The sequence below is a fragment of the Bos grunniens genome, chromosome 8 (assembly GCF_055505025.1).
Source record: "Bos grunniens cultivar Pamir isolate PY7600 chromosome 8, Bosgru_T2T1.0, whole genome shotgun sequence".
NCBI classification, from domain to species: domain Eukaryota; kingdom Metazoa; phylum Chordata; class Mammalia; order Artiodactyla; family Bovidae; genus Bos; species Bos grunniens.
In genome coordinates, this window is record NC_141172.1 from 37,058,062 (window position 1) to 37,075,505 (window position 17,444).

Sequence of the window (17,444 nt, forward strand, 5' to 3'; positions counted from 1 at the left end):
CTTTATAGGTATCTTCTATTTTAGCATCTACTGCACTGAGTTGCAATGATTTGAAAATGTTTCTAGAGAGCAGGGGCCATGACTAATAAATTTCTATGCCTTCAGAGCTTGGCACAGTGCCTGACACATAGTAGGATCTCAAATTATCTCTGGATAGGGAAGTGAAATGTTTTAAAAGCAGGAGGAACTTGTCAACGAGTTCATGTTGTTGATAATCTCTTGGATTCAAGATTTGATGTCTGAAGTATGTGATGTTGATTCCTTCATTTATGCAACAAGTATTTATTAAACATCTACCCGAAGCCTGGCATGGGAATACAATGATAAACAAAAATAGTTGTGTTCTTCACTGCTTTCAGGAGTTGAGGATTTATTGGGGGAAACTATTGTTCCTGTGGTCATGTATGGATGTGAGAGTTGGACTGTGAAGAAGGCTGAGCGCCGAAGAATTGATGCTTTTGAACTGTGGTGTTGGAGAAGACTCTTGAGAGTCCCTTGGACTGCAAGGAGATCCAGCCAGTCCATTCTGAAGGAGATCAGCCCTGGAATTTCTTTGGAGGGAATGATGCTAAAGCTGAAACTCCAATACTTTGGCCACCTCATGTGAAGAGTTGACTCATTGGAAAAGACTCTGATGCTGGGAGGGATTGGGGGCAGGAGGAGAAAGGGGACGACGGAGGATGAGATGGCTAGATGGCATCACTGACTCGATGGACGTGAGTTTGAGTGAACTCCGGGAGTTGGTGATGGACAGGGAGGCCTGGAGTGCTGCGATTCATGGGGTCGCAAAGAGTCGGACACGACTGAGCGACTGATCTGATCTGATCTGATCTGATTATAGCATTTGTATAAATTACTAAATAAAATAGAACATATCCTGGGTTTGGCCCATCATGTTAGCTGGAGATTTTTCTCTAACACAAGGTTTTCTGTAATATGGGATCAAAGACTTTGCCTGTTGGGCTACTTTGGCTTCATGAATTCTGCAAGTTTCTCTCTAGTTCTTCAACTTATAAAACTACAACAAATTGCACTTCTCCAGTGGTCTGGTGGTAAAGAATTTGCCTGTCAATGAAGGGGACACAGGTTCAATCCCTGGTCCAGGAAGATTTCACATGCTGCAGGGTAATGTACCACAACTACTTAGCCTGCACTCCAGAGCCCGTGAGTTGCAACTACTGAAGCCCAGGTGCTCTAGAGCTCATGATCCACAAAAAGAGAAGCCATCGTGATGAGAAGCCCATGCACAACAACAGAGTAGTCCCTACTCACTTCAACTAGAGAAAGCCTGCAGATAGCAACAAAGACTGAGCACGGCCAAAAATAAATAAATAAGCCCCAAATTTAAAAAACTAAAACATATTAAAACACAACTTGTAAGACAAGGTGAACATCTTGTTTTAATCCAAGCAAAACTTTGTTTTCAGGAATATGTGGGCTTTATATCAGTGACTTTATAGTTTACCAAATGCTTTTGTATTTATAGTGGTAGTTGGTTTTGCTTATAGTCAAATCAAAGGAATATAGGGGAAGCAGTCAAAAATCAACAAAACAGGATCACTTTATTACATTGTAGGGACTACCTTTAGGCAATGAGATGTTATCAATATATATATCCAAGAAAATAAAGACTCTAGACCCCTGCTAAAAGCCAATATAAAACTCAAGCTTTTAATCCAGGCAGTGTTACTGGAGGAATGAAAGAAGCTGCCAGATCCTGACAGTTGAAAATAGAAAAAAAAAAAAAAAAAAGAAGTAGCTCCTATGAAAATCAGATATGAGAAAGTTCTAATAAACCCAAACCAGGTCCTACAGGGTCCTGTTATCTTGATATCCCCTGAGGGCTGGGTTTTGTCTCCTTCTCATTTCGGATTAGTACAAACAAGTGCTTATAAACAAGTACAAACTTGGGGTCAAAGTGACCAGTGATGTACAATTGGTTAGGTCCATTCAAAGGTATAAATGGCCAGAATTTCAGGGGTAAGAGTCTGTCTTAAATGTCACTTAAGACAGGGGTTTACCTTTCTTGAATTTGGCAATGCTCTTTTCCCTTCAGTCCCTCAACTGAAAATGATAACTAGGAATTGCTGCAGAACAAAGAAACTATTCTTTTTTTATAGGTAGCATGCTGCTGTGGCAGAGACACATGGCCACAAGGATTAAATTATAAGGCCCTCATTTTCATATATAAAAAGATTATAAACAAAGCACAAAGCAGAATAAAGTTGCAATTTCAGCTTGAATCCAAAGTAGTTGACAATCCCTAAATTGAAGCTACTTTGCTTAATTAGCAGTTTAAAAAAAATCATTTTATAAAAGTCATAGTATCCTGTACCAATTAGTCTATTAATACTTTCCCCCTTTCTGAGGGCCTCAGAGAAAAATAACAGTTTTCTTTATCACCTTTAAAAAATAAAAATCATAGGCCAGGCAGAGCTTTCAAGGTTCTTTCTAATATTAGGGAAAGAAGGAAGGAAACTTATAGTTCTTTCATACTTTGTTCCTGGATCTAAACAGAAACCTATTTTGCCCTTTTTGTACACTAGTTTTTCCAAAAAAGAAGTTTTGGCTTTGGCCTAAAACCCCTCTGGAACCAAACTCCTGTCCATTTAAATCCAACCCCAGGAAGGCTAGTATAGTGATACATTTCATCTACAAACTTCAGTGTAAAATAACTGGGTACAAAACGTTGGATATTTTTATCTCAACAGTAGCAAATATCTATGTACAAACGGGGATTGCTTTTCTCAAAACCGGACTCTCTCCATTTCCTAAATTCACTTTACCATTGTGGTTTGGTTACTTGTTTTTGATGGGCAGAGTTGCAGTTGGGATCATGGAAGGGAGTTCTTGCACTGGTTAGGTGGCCAGGCAAGTTAACCAAGGAGCTCATTCTGGCTCCAGAAAGGGAAGTAGGTCATCCCTACTTGCCAGAACTGGATCATTCCCACTCCCTGACACCGGGAGCGGATCATCCCTACTCCCAGAAACTGGGAGTGGATCATCCCCACTCCCCACTGAAGAAGGAAGACAGTCACGGCCAAGCTCTCTGCCACCTGTGACTCTGGACTTGATTGTCCCCATAAGACCTTCAAAGGATCTGAATGTGACTGATTTCTTCATATCTCCAAGCTTCCTGCAGATGGCAGAGCCCATCGTGGACAGGGCAGCTGACGTCTTTTGTTTCACGTAGGCGTTGGAGACCTGAACGTCGTGCCAGCTCTTGGACAGATTCTGCCTCAGCCCCCCGAAGGCCGTAAGGGCCAACTTCTTCTTGAGCTCCACACAGCGTCTCTCTTTGGCTGCCAGCGCTTGGCGTAGCATTACAATTTCTGCCTCCAGTTTAGCGAGCTCACATTTGAGCTCCTTTTGCTCTGCCTCAGTGAGATCCTCTGGTTCGGCAGTCAAGTGGGATTCACAAAGGCCTGTAGAGGTCTCTGTCAAGGCGTCTGGCATAGACTGAGAAAGAAGATCTTCATTAAGAGAGTCCAGGTCCAGTTCTTGGTAGAGAGAATCAAACTCGTGACCAGAAGAGAAACAGTCTTGGCCAGCAGAGTTGAAGTCTAGGCCCTCGGGGTCAGACTCTAGGGTGGGGTGGGACTCTAGGCAGGAAGGATCCATGTCTTGTCTGGTAGAACGGACACGTTGGCCAGTGAGTGAATGTCCTGGCTGCAGAGTAGATTTAGGGTCCACTTCCGGCTAGGGTTGGCGGGGTGGCTGGAGGGTAGGGTGGTTGGAGGGTAGGGTAGGTTGGGTTGGGGTTGTGGAGGTCGGACTTCCGGCCTAAAGGTGGCGGAGGGCGGAACTTAGGCTCAGTGCGTGCGCCTCCATTATTCATAGTGGTTTCGACATCACAACGTCACTGTGAGGTAGGTACTGCAGCAGTTGTCAGGGAGAGGTATTTTCCCTCCTACCTCAGTAGGTGACTGGTTCTGGCCTTCAAACCAAATCTGACTCCGTGTACGGACCTCTTTCCATCAGAGCAGCCATTTTAAAAACTCTGAAAATCAGTTGAACTTTTTTCTACTAACAGATTTATAAGCCTCATACATGAAATAAATAAAAACCGTCTCAAAGTGGGACAGGGAGTCTAGAACTCCAATTGGTACCCTCCCAATTTTCCCTTCCCAAGTTCCCAAAGGGGCCTGAGAAACTTCTGGCACCACTTGTAAAGTGTATTTGAAGGGCCCTCAAAGCTCTTAAATTTAACATTGCCCCCATGGTATGAAGTATCAACAGTGCCAGAGGCTTGGGGTGGTGGAGCTTAGAAAATGAGCCTGACCAGTCACAACTGTCTGTTATTTTGAGGAAGGAAAGGGAGGGAGAATTAATAAATTTATAACAGTTGTGTCAAGTTTAAGCTTAAGAAAAGCAAAGGTTACTGTATTATGAGAATTTAAGAGAGAAGAAATATGATATATGTAGATATATTTATGGGTTTTCAGTTTCTTTTTTTTTTCTTTTCCAAGCATCCACTTACATTTCTGAGGGCACGTCTGTCCACATACACCGTTATCAGTTGTGGGAGGTGGTCCGCACAGAAAAGTAGTAGTAGTAGTAGTAGTAGTAGTTGAACAGGTTCTATCAGGGTGCCGATCTACTACTTCAATCAGAGCTGGTAACTTATAGAGTGGAAAAATCAGGACTTCAGTCCAGTGAGGGCAGGTGGTTAGGCATCACTTAGCTCATTACCTGGCTGCCCATTCCCAGGGAATAGCCTTGAGCAGGTCTTAGTTTCTAGTGAGTGGTTTTGTTGGATATTCTGGTAATTCTTACAAGCATGATCTTGTGGAAGGTGATACAATCCTCAGCAGGTTTCAGCAATTTGCCATACTCATGTCTATATAGCTACAGTGAAGCATCTAGCTGGGCATCCAAACCAACTACAAACCTTTGGCTTTATATTTAATAATCCTTTCATATAGCTCAGTAGTGTTTATTATTGGCTTACCTTGAAGCATGTGTCTCCCTAGATTGAAAAAAAATGAGGATTGCCCTTGTGGAAACATGAAGGCTGATAAGAGATTTTCCTATATGTATAAAGGCCTGAAAAGGGCAGTAAGGACTGTTTAAAAACTGTTATGTTCCAGAGGGTAGACTCTTCCTCCATTGCCTGCAGAAACACTAGTGGTTTCAGGAATGTTCTGACTCTGAATCAGTATTCTCCTTTCAAAACTGAAGGTGAAGGGCAAAGAAACCTCTGAATTAAGCTAAATAATGTGGAGCACACATTTGTCTATTCCAAGCTGAGATTCCAAATCACTGGATTTGAGCTTGCACTTGATTATCCTCTGAATTGTTGCAGCCACCAACCTCATTGCCTATTTTCTTATTTTTCTATTTCCTCACCCTTTAGTTTAGTGTATGAAATCTTTTGTTAAGTTTGATTCTTTTTGTAGAGTAATGATTTCTCTCATACAAAATTGACCTGACCTCTCTGAGCAACTTTGTTTCCAGATTCCAAATCAAAATATAGCCTCTGGAAGGGGGCCTCCTAACTAGTAGTAATGTTCTGACCTGAGTAGACCTGGAAAAATAGGTAACACAGTGAAATAATCCATTTTATTAGGCTTATGCATAACTACATACAAAAAACTCATGTATTTTGGAAACAGATCTTTCAAATGAAATTTCACTTGATTTATAGTGATTCTAAGAAACTATTTGAATAAGCTGTTTTTTTAAGATGTAAAATACTGAGCTACTGCCTCATGACTTTAGAAGCTGATATCTCTATATTAGATGATGAAATAATCTGTATTATACAGCAAGGCATACAAAACTGTTCATCTGAAACTGAAAGCTTTCTGATGCTATTATGCGCTAAAAGGGGCTTCCCTGATGGCTAAAATGATAAAGAACCTGCCTGCAATGTGGGAGAGCTGGGTTCAATCCTTGGGTCGGGAGGATCCCCTGAAGAGGGGAATGGCTACCCACTTCACTATTCTTGCCACTGCAGTATTCCTGCTTGGAGAATCCCATGGACAGAGGAGCCTGGCAGGCTACAGTCCATAGGGTTGCAAAGAGTCAGACACAACTAAAGTGACTCGGTATGCACACACATGTACTAAAACCAGCCAAAATATTTGATTCAGTAATTTCTGAAAAGAGATCTTGAAAGTTATTTTTATTTCTACAGTGGTTTGCTATCTTTTGTTGCCAAGGAACACATTATTGACCCATTTTTAGTAAAGAATAAAATTTGAATTATTTTTCTAGTAAGAGTGGTGGATTTATACTAATCCTTTGTAAAGGTAAGTGATACAACAAAATGATTGTTTTTCTTTTACTGTTTAGAAGCCTATATGTTATCTTTTATAAATGAATTAGTAAAACTTGAATGTAAAAGCAGAGTGATACCACTCACCAGGTCTGGGTTTTTGGGGATGAAAGGAGCGAGATTGTATTAATTGATACTTGAGTCTAGAAATGGTTCGGGACTTGCACCAGTGTCAGCGATTTTCACTACTTCTTTTGTGGCACTGTGTTATAGGCTAAGTCACTTCAGTCGTGCCTGAATCTTTGTGACCCTGTGGACTATAGCCTTCCAGGCTCCCCTGTTCATGGGGTTCTCCAGGCAAGAATACTGGGGTGGGTTACTATTTCCTCCTCCAGGGGATCTTCCCCACCCAGGAACTGAACCCACATCTCTTAAATCTCCTGCATTGGCAGATGGGAAGTGCCACCTGGGAAACCCCTTTCATAACTACTTTTGTTATGAAAGGTCAATATAGAGCTTCCTGATTACATCAAGTCTTGTAAAATAATCCACATTGGTGGTTAAGATTGCTTCTAAAGAAGTGATAATTCACCCTGTAGTCTGATTGTTTGCACTGCTAGATTTAACCATAGTGATTTCCCTAGGGCTTTATTTCTATGATGACAGAACTATAATACTATCATGAATATTTTGTTCATTTTAGCTGAATACCAAGAAAAATGTTCAAATATTTAATTGGGCCTTAAAATAAGACATATAGTTTAAAACCTAATCTAGTCAGAATGTTTCAAGAGTAGGAGGAGAAAATTGGTAGTTAGGCTTTTCTTGTGGAAAGCCATAATATTATATTTGATTTCAGTTTATAAGTTATTTTCATAACTATCTCAAATCACAGCCCAGCTTCATCAGTAATGTAGGTAGTGAGTCACCCTCCCCATAGATATTCTCCAGCATGAACTGATTTATTTGCTGTGGTTTACAGCTGCTTGAGTTATTGGTAATTATCCTCACAGTTCAGCAGTTGAGTTGGTCTTCATTTAGAACCAGGATGGCATTTCCTTTCAGTAGCCTCTCTACATGGACTAATTAACTAAAAAAATAATGAGGTATATTACAGAGTAGGATTTTCCTCTCTGAAGCCCAAACATACTCTCAGGAATTAAATAAGAGCTTATTTTACTTGGAGAGTTATTCACTCTCTTTGGTGGTATATATAATTGTAGCAAGAATCCCTGGAGGAATCAAATTAAAATTCAGAATCTGGTTGTATCTGAAGAACTAATGTTCTCCCTCCTGCATTTTGCAATAGATGATATGTATGAGATGAAGTGGCTTATTAGGAGGACCTCAGAAGGAGAAGAAGAGGAATTGACAGGGAGATGGAAGGGTGAAAAGAAGGGAAGGGAAAATGATCAAGAGATATAGGAACTTCTCCAGTTAAAATAAATTAATTAATTAAAAAAAAGATATAGGAACTTCCCTAGATTAAAAATGAATATTTTTCTTTTTGGAAATGTGAAGGCTATGTAAAGACCTACCAAGGGTAGTTGGACTTCCCTGGTGATTCAATAGTAAAGAATTCGCCTGTCAATGTAGGAGACTCAGATTCAGTCCTTGGGTTTGGAAGATCCCTTGGAGAAGGAAATGGCAACCCGTACCAGTATTCTTGCCTGGGAAATCCCATGGACAGAGGAGCCTGGCGGGTACAGTCCATGGGGTCACAATCAGATATGACTTAGTGACTAAACAACAACAAAGAGTAGTAAGGGCTCTTTAACCACTATTTTGTCCCAGAGAATGGACTTTTCTTTTGATGCTTGCAGAAACATTAGTGTTTTCAGGCATTTTCCCAGATTCTGAATGAGAAACTCTCCTCTTAATGCTGAAGATAAAAGGCAAAGAAACCCCAAAACTAAGCTAAATAAAAGGCAGTATGTGTCAGACTTTATTTTTGGGGGCTCCAAAATCACTGCAGATGGTGGTCGCAGCCATGAAATTCAAAGACGCTTACTCCTTGGAAGGAAAGTTATGACCAACCTAGAAGCATATTCAAAAGCAGAGACATTACTTTACCAACAAAGGTCCATCTAGTCAAGGCTATGGTTTTTCCTGTGGTCATGTATGGATGTGAGAGTTGGACTGTGAAGAAGGCTGAGCACTGAAGAATTGATGCTTTTGAACTGTGGTGTTGGAGAAGACTCTTGAGAGTCCCTTGGACTGCAAGGAGATCCAACCAGTCCATTCTAAAGGATATCAGTCCTGGGTGTTCTTTGGAAAGAATGATGCTAAAGCTGAAACTCTATTACTTTGGCCACCTCATGCGAAGAGTTGACTCATTGGAAAAGACTGTGCTGCTGGGAGGGATTGGGGGCAGGAGGAGAAGGGAACAACAGAGGATGAGATGGCTGGATGGCATCACTGACTCGATGGATGTGAGTTTGAGTGAACTCCGGGAGTTGGTGATGGACAGGGAGGCCTGGAGTGCTGCGATTCATGGGGTCGCAAAGAGTCGGACACGACTGAGTGACTGAACTGAACTGAACTGAACTGATGAGCAGACTTAAGGGGAATTTTCACAACAGAATATGTTCTCATTTGTTTTTTTTTTTCCCAGTTGGATGAAGAAAGTGTAGGGAACAAATTCTCCCTTTGCAGAATTTTTTATTTTATTTCTTCTTACATGAAGAAAGACAGTATGTTGATGATAAGTCCTGGGAGCGACAATAGGGAGTCATCCAAGAGAAGAATGTATGTGAAGCTGGTACATGAGCCAGAAAACACTTGGTTAGTTATGGGTTGAGAGAAATAGGTTGTCTGTGCTCTGCCAAAGAACCCAGGGTTTTTTGTGTTTCTCTAGTCAGGATATAAAAACTAGGAGGATTCCTTAAAAAGGAAGCAGGGGATTATTGAAAGACATTTTGACACACTTGCTTCTCACTATCACCCTCTTCCCCAAGTAACACACTTCCTGAAGTACCTGCAGTTTCAACAAAGGCACAGACTGCTGTTAAAATGTGTATAAGGGACCCAGATTACTTGACACTTTAACTAAGCAGGAAAATTTGTCTGGAGGATGTTGAGATTTTGAGTACACCTTCCCTCAAGTGACTGGGCGCAGATTGGACATCTACAGAGAGAACAGATTAGAATCTCATGTAAAGGCTGGCCCTGAGCATAGAAGACTCCAAGAAGTAACTGGAAAGACTTGGCAGTGGAAGGTGTGCTTAAGTCCTGAAGCTTGGCCCTGAGGATTTAGAACTAGTGAAACATGGGGGCCAAAGCAGTTTGACTCACTTGTATCCATAGGCTGCAGGGGCCTGGGAACAATCAGGCTACTACCAATAGAAAATTCACAGTCTTTTAAAGGTTATGGCCATTGTGGTGAATTTGTCATAACACAAAAAGCCTAAGGCCTGGACTCTACTGCATAGTTGCCTAGCTATTGTCTTAAAACTGTCATGCCTTCTGTAGCAACAGCATAACTACTTTATTTCCTTGATTCTGAGACACAATCAATTGTGAGACACATCTTCATTTTAATGAGGTTTCTAGGAGGAAAAACCTGTATTAAATCCTGCTGATTAAATCATTCAATCCCAATTTTAGAAACATTAAAATGTCACAAAGTGTGAATATTAGAAGTGAAGAAATACAGTAGTAACAAAGCAAAGTATAAACATTAATGGCTGTGCTTGATTCTTCTATTGGAATTCCAAATGGACCTTCATTTGCACTGGTTCCTCTTCTCTTTTTGAAAGAAGGGACAGAGGGAAATTAGCATTTATTAAATACCTGCTACAGTAGTAAAAATAATGGTGATATCTAATATTTATTGATTACTTACTATGTGCCAGGAATTGTTCTAAGTGCTTTCATATATGTTATTTCATTTAATCCTCATAATTTGAGAGAGAGAGATTAGAAATACTGTTAAACTCTGTGAAACTAGTTTCTCCATTTCTGCAGATCAAGAAACTGATAGACACAGAAAATAACTTGTAACATAGTTATTAAGTAGCAAATTTGAGGTATTAATCTGTAAACTGAGGGCTGCTTCACTTTTTAAACTCACATTTAATCTTTTCATTATCTTCTCAATTCTGAAAAATATTATGCACACAAAAGTATATATAATATACATACTTCTAAAAATTATAAATATAACTATGTACTCACCACTCAACTAACAGTGTTTCCCGTGTTTTTGAAGCTTGATACATCATGTCCAACTCATTCTGTTTCCTCCCCCAGTTAACCTCTACTCCAAATTTTGGGGTGATCATTCCTTTTTTTCTTCATAAGTTCTTACCAACTTTGTGTCTATAAATAATGTATTATTTAGTTTTGCCAACTTTTGAACTTTATTTTTATTGAGGTATAATTGACATAACAGTTTAGGTGTACAACATAATGATTTGATATTTGTGTATTTGTTGATCCTTGAACAACATAGATTTGTACTGCACATGTCCACTTATACATGGATTTTTTTTCCCCAGTAAATACATACTGTAGTACTGCATGATCCACAGTTGGTTAAATTCATAGTTGTAGAACCATAGATACATAGGGCCAACTGTAAATTATATGTAGATTTTCAACTGTGTGGGGATTGGCATCCCTAACCTCCATGTTGTTCACGGATCAACTTTATTGTGAAATAATCACTATAATAAGTCTAGTTAACATCTGTCACCATTTTTGAATGTTATATAAATGGAATCATACCTTATGTATTCTTCTGTGACTTGTCCACGGCTTTTAAGATTCATTCATTTTGGTGTTATTGCTATAATTTATCCATTTTCAGTGCTGTATAGCTGGATGGCATCACTGACTCGATGGACGTGAGTCTCAGTGAACTCCGGGAGTTGGTGATGGACAGGGAGGCCTGGCGTGCTGCGATTCATGGGGTCGCAAAGAGTCGGGCACGACTGAGCAACTGATCTGATCTGATGCCTATAACACAATGTATTTGAACATTCTATCTATGAAAGTTCTTTACCAAGATGCTGAGTGACTAGAAGGCGAGTTTTTCTGGTATACCACCCCAGATTAGAGGCCTGTCCTAAGTCTATTCCTGCATATACATTTAATATTTTCTTGCACACGTGACTGCATTTGTTCACAGTAGACTCTTCTTTCCTGAAATGCATCCTGAAACATATTTGAGGTGTTATCTTTCCATCCACATTTCTTTCACTTCCCATCATACACTTTATACTCCAGGGCTACATTATTGCAGTTCTGAAAACTTCAAGTTTACTGTATCCTTTTGCCTATAGGCCTTGGCACATGTCACTCTTTCTGCCTGGAATGATTATTTCCTGGCCAACTCTTGCCCACCTATCAGGAGTTGTCTGATTAGAGAAACCGTCTTCCACTACCTTCTGGTTTGGAGTTTCTCCTTGAATTAATAGAGGGGACTTCTGCTGTCATCTCAGGGTTTAGTCAGAATTAGTTTTCTGGAGTATCCAAAGTACTATTGAATAAAACTGTATAATTATACTTGGTGCCTATAAAGATTGTATGAAAGGTCTGTTTTGTATACTAGTAACTCTAATAAACAGGAAATATGGAAATTCCATTGTTAAAAAATGTCCTTAGGTTGGGGGTAGGGCACGAATCATATCCTTGTTGGTAAAAGAGAGATGGAAAAATACAGATTATTTTCATTTGCTTTCAGGTCTTTTGGCTAGATTCCAGAGAACTTTCTCCAAGAGCAACAAGATAAAACCCACTTTCTTTTCCAGGAGTTTTTTCCTGGCATGGAAAGAAAATCTCTCATTTGTTTCCCTCTTTGTGTTTTTCTGACACTAGCTGCTTATCTGTTGGATATCTCACCAAGAAGTACCTCAAAGGATGAGTGGAGATGGCAAGTAAAAAATCATACATTTGGTTATATATTTTAAAAGAAATAGCCTTTTGATTTTTGAATGGTTTTAGATTTACATTTTTTAAAAAAGGAGTTTATGCAGACCATTTTTATTTATAACATACATTTTAAAAATGTTTTTGTAATTAAAAATTTTATTGGAGTATGGTTGATTCACAATGTTGTGTTAGTTTCAGGTGTATAGCAGAGTGAATCAGTTATACATTTACCCACTCTTTCTTAGATTTTTTTCCCCATGTAAACCATTACAGAGTAATGAGTAGAGTTCTCTGTGCTATACAATAGGTTCTTACTAGTTATCTATTTTATATATAGTATTTGGAGAAGGAAATGGCAGCCCACTCTAGTGTTCTTGCCTGGAGAATCCCAGGGACAGGGGAGCCCGGTGGCTGTTGTCTCTGGGGTCGCACAGAGTCAGACACGACTGAAGTGACTTAGCAGCAGCAGCAGCAGTATGTATGTGTCAACCCCAATCTCCCAAATTTATCCCTCTTCACCTTACCCCCTTGGTAACCATAAAGCTTGTTTTCTATCTATAACTCTATTTCTGGTTTGTAGATAAATTTATTTGTATCTTTTTTTTTTTTAAATAGACTCCATGTATAAGCAATAGCATATGGTATTTGTCTTTCTCTGTCTGACTTCACTCAGTATGACAATATCTGGGTCTATCCATATTGTTGAAAATGGCATTATTTTGTTCTGTTTTATGTCTGAGTATTATTTAATTGTATATATGTACTGTGTCTTCCTCTTCTTTTGTTTTTTTTTTGCCGTGTTGTGCAGCATGCAAGATCTTAGTTCCCTGATCAGGGATCAAACCTGTTCCCCCTGCAGTGGAAGCACAGAGTCTTAATCACAGCACTGCCAGGGAAGTCCCTGTACCACATCTTCTTTATTCATTCCTCTGTTGATGGACATTTAGGTTGCTTCCATGTCCTGGCTATTCTTTTTGAACCATGATTTTCTCCAGATACATGCTCAAGAGTGGGATTATTGTGTCATATGATAGGTCTGTTTTTGGTTTTTAAAGGACTCTCCATGCTGTTCTCCAGAGTGGCTGCACCAATTTACATTCCCACCAGCAGTGCTAGAAGAGTTCCCCTTTCTTCACACCCTCTTCAGAATTTATTGTTTGTATATTTTTGATGATGATAATTCTGACTGGGGTGAGATGATACCTCATTATAGTTTTGACTAATTATTAGAGTTTCTCTAATAATTAGTGGTATTGACTATCTTTTCATGTGCTTTTTAGCCATCTATATGTCTTCTTTGAAGAAAGAAGATCTTCTATGCACTTTTAAATTGGGTTATTTGTTTTTTTAATATTGAGCTGCATAAGTTGTTTGTATATATATATTTTAGATTTACATTAAAGTTGCAGAAATAGTTCAGAGCATTCCTATATTCACTCACTCAGTTTTCTCTTATTAGTGTCTTACATTACTGTGCTATATTTGCCACATCCAAGGAACCAACATTGGCATATTTCTGTTAAGTAAATTCCACAATTTGAATCCTCTAATGAATCCCTGATGTCCATTTTCTATTCCAGAATTTCATCCACCATTTGTACCGCATTACATTTAGTCCTAGTGCCGTTTTAGCTTCCTTTGGCCTGTGACAGTTTCTTGGACTTAACTTGTTTTTGAAGAGATTGACAGTTTTGAGTAGTGTTAGTCGAGTATTTTGTAGAAGTCTATCAATTTAAGGTTGTCTGATGTTTGGGAGAGGATAACCACAAAGGAGAGTGTCATTCTCATCACATTATATCAAGGATACTATCAACATGACATCACTGAGTTTACATACTTTTTAATATTGAGTTAAATGACTGAGTGGTGAGAGCATCAGTATCAGAGTCTGAAGACTGAATTAGGATCATGATTCTGTCATTTATTAGTTCGTGACCTGGTAAAGTTGCTTAATCCCTCTGTTCCTTGTTTCCTTGTCTGTTAAGTGATAATAATGATAATATTTACTGTAGTAAATTAGTAGATAATTTTTTACTGTATTAAATTGGATAATATTTACCATATTAAATTAGTAGATACATGAACAACACTTAGAGTAGTGTTTGGCACAGAGGAAGTAGGGTATTGAGAGGGTAACAGGCAGGAAGGCCAGGGGTCTCCAAATGGAGGAAATAGGCTGCAAGTGTCAGACATTTATTATCTCTCCCTTAAGCAGCAGGAGGAAACAAACAAGTGTCAGATTTTTTTCCTTCTCCATACAAAATTAAAAGGAAGTTTCTCTTAAAATTCTGTGTTGCCATGGCGACACCTGGTTCCACCTGAACTTAACTTTTCTTAAACCTTGAACTAACCAATGCATTTTTCTTACGGAAATGTTTTTATTAAGCTATGTTAATGAAACTGCGTATTTGCTTTGGAATTTGCCTTTCTTCAAAATGATTCCACCTAAGACTAACTTTTTTTCTTTTCTCAAACCTTGGGCTGATAATAGCTCAACAAACCAGTGTTCATATCAATTGTTTTATGGCTGGAGGATGACACACCTCATGCCATCCTATCTCAAAAATGCATATTGTGGGAGAGGGGTTTGGTGAAACTCCCTCAGCCTTGAGGTGTCTCTCTTATCTGATTAACAGCTTTCTAACAGACATAAAACATCCGGCTAAAGACTAGAAGGGGGACACTCTGCCCTCTTCTGACGTCTATGTCAGAAGCTTTGTCTGTCTCTTTTATACTTTAATAAAACTTTATTACACAAAAGCTCTGAGCAATCAAGCCTAGTCACTGGCCCCGGATTGAATCCTCCTCTGGAGGCCAAGAATCCTGGCATTTTTCATGGCTCAGCAACAACCTTTCAGTATCAGTTTTGACTATTTTTTGATATTACTGACTAACGTGAGATTTGTGTATTTCCATTAATGTGTCCTCTGGTCTCTCTCACCCTCAGAAATTAAATTATTGGTGCTCAGTGGTAAAACAAAAATCACAAATAACCTGGTTTTTAAACTTTGAACATGGGAAGATCTTTGTCTTTTTATTTCTTAGAGTTTTGAATTATCCCTAAAAATTTATACATTGCTTTAAAATTTGCATTGTCTGCCAACAAAAATACTTCACAGGGCACTCCTTTGAAAGATTTTTATTCTCATTTTGTTTGTATAATTTAGTTACTAAACTTGTGCTATGTTCATTCACAATTTGAAATTTTTCTTCAGAATACTGGTTCTTTTAGTCATTGATCCACTGATATATTTCTGTTTCCCAGGCCAGGAGTGCAGTTCTGATTAAAAATCTATGAAAAAGAGTTATTACTCTTTTCTTCCCTTTGGCCCAAGCAAAAGAATTACAGGGTTTATTTCAGCTTTTATTAGTATACAAATGAAGATTTATTTACCTTTTCACCACATAGTTAATGGTTGATCTGAATATCTCCAATAAGGGAAGTCAATTGCATTTACAAACTTGCATGTCCATTTTCTGATGCATTTTCCAATTTCCTATTTGAAATTCTCAGTGAGAATTAAACATATTTTTGAATTGAAATAATCCATGGGGTTGCAATCCATGGGGACACGACTTAGCGACTAAACAAGAATAGTTGATTTACAGTATTGTGTTAATTTCTGCTGTACAGCAAAGTGATTCAATCATACATTCTTTTTAAAATATTCTTTTCCATTATGGTTTATCACAGGAGACTGAATATAGTCCTCTGTGCTATACAGTAAGACATTGTTGTTTATTCCCAAGTGATAATTTTGAAAACTGATGATGAATATTGAAATATGTTCTTTTGATGTTAGAATTTTTGAAAATCCCATTGGAAACTTCACAGAATGTTTTATGCAAATTGAAATATGCATACTTTAAAATATTTTTGTCTAATACTTTATATTTTCCCTGGAAATGGTGTAATTCTGGCTGTTAGTCTCTTTTCTTTTTGCTTTATTTCTTGGTAATTTTGGCCAATAGAATAGAGGCATTTGTAGAGAATCTGTGTGTATGTGTCTGTGTGCGTATGTGTATGCATGCATGTGTGTGTGCAAGTGGGTGCTCAGGCATGGGCATGCTCCTGTGTTGGATCAAAAAAAAAGAATTTCTGTGTTTACTTATAGCAGCAGAGAAATTTTTCCTGAATACAATACCTACTAACTATTACTCACTTACTCTTTTAAGCACTTCACCTACTTTATCTTGTTTGATACTTACAATAATCCTGTGATATCAGTACTCTTATTTTTCCCATTTTTACAGATGAGAAATCTGAGACAGAGCGAGGTTGGATAACTTGCCCAAATTCACAGAGCTGATAAGTGGCAGAGCTGGAATTCAAACCTAGGTCTATCTGACTCCAAAGTTCAACCTCTTTACCATTTCATGTTACCTGGAACATCCGTATTATTTTTCTCTTGAGATATGGTATATATAACTCTCATAATTGGAGAGGGAAATGGCAACTTGCTCCAGTATTTTTGCCTGAGAAATCCTATGGACAGAGGAGCCTGGCAGGCTTTATAGTCTATGGGGTTGCAAAGACTCGGACATGATTGAAGCGACCGAGCATGCACACATGCACACACATATCCTTCCAGGCTTAATTTTAAAAATTGAGACATAACATATATAAAGTGGTCAAGTCTTGAGTGTATATCTCAAGATAATTGTACATATGGACACAACTATGTAACATCCCCCCAGATCAAGACATGGAGTATTTCTGACACTCTAGAAGACTATCTCATGCCCCTTTCCAGTCACAGCCATTCTTCCCACAGAGATAGTCACCAATCTGGCCTCTGTTAACATGAATTCTGCCTCTTCTTGAACAGTCTATAAATGGAATCATGTAATAAACACTTTTGTGTGTGTGTGACTTCTTTTATTTAAATTTACGTCAGATTTATTTATGTTGTTATGTGTTTATTTTGTTATGTCTTTTTTATAGCTATATATAATATCCATTTAAAGCTAACAATTCTTTCTAGCTGCAAAAGAAAAGTTTTCATTATACCCTGCCAGGCTTCTTTCCCTCTGTGCATATATGATTACTAGATTTGGATTATATATACATTTCTGTTTTATAACCTGTTATCTTCTCTTATCAGTTTATCATGAACGTTTTCCATGTCATTAAATATACATTCTTTTATTATGATTTTAAAATACTTTAAAAACATTTTTATTTTAAAAATTGTTCTTTTGTGTGTATGTGTGGTGATGGGAGAATATGTAAATCACTCACAAGACACAGAATTCAAAAGATACTAAAAGATATGCAATGGGAAATCTCCTATCCTTACCCTACCCTACCCTACCTGCTTCCCACCCCTACCCCAGGATCCTATGTGGC

General features: G+C 38.5%; 1 protein-coding gene across 1 annotated transcript; it reads right to left on the bottom strand.

The window, feature by feature from the left end:
• Positions 1-2,676: 2,676 nt before the first annotated feature.
• Positions 2,677-8,180, bottom strand: TPD52L3 (TPD52 like 3). Its single transcript, XM_086415175.1, has one exon. It carries the CDS (start codon positions 3,619-3,621, stop codon positions 2,890-2,892), a length of 732 nt encoding a protein of 243 aa, XP_086271301.1. The 5' UTR covers positions 3,622-8,180; the 3' UTR covers positions 2,677-2,889.
• Positions 8,181-17,444: the final 9,264 nt, after the last annotated feature.

Bases quoted from the DNA above. Each gene is read 5' to 3' on its own strand.
- TPD52L3 (XM_086415175.1), bottom strand. From the start codon at position 3,621: ATGGATCCTTCCTGCCTAGAGTCCCACCCCACCCTAGAGTCTGACCCC.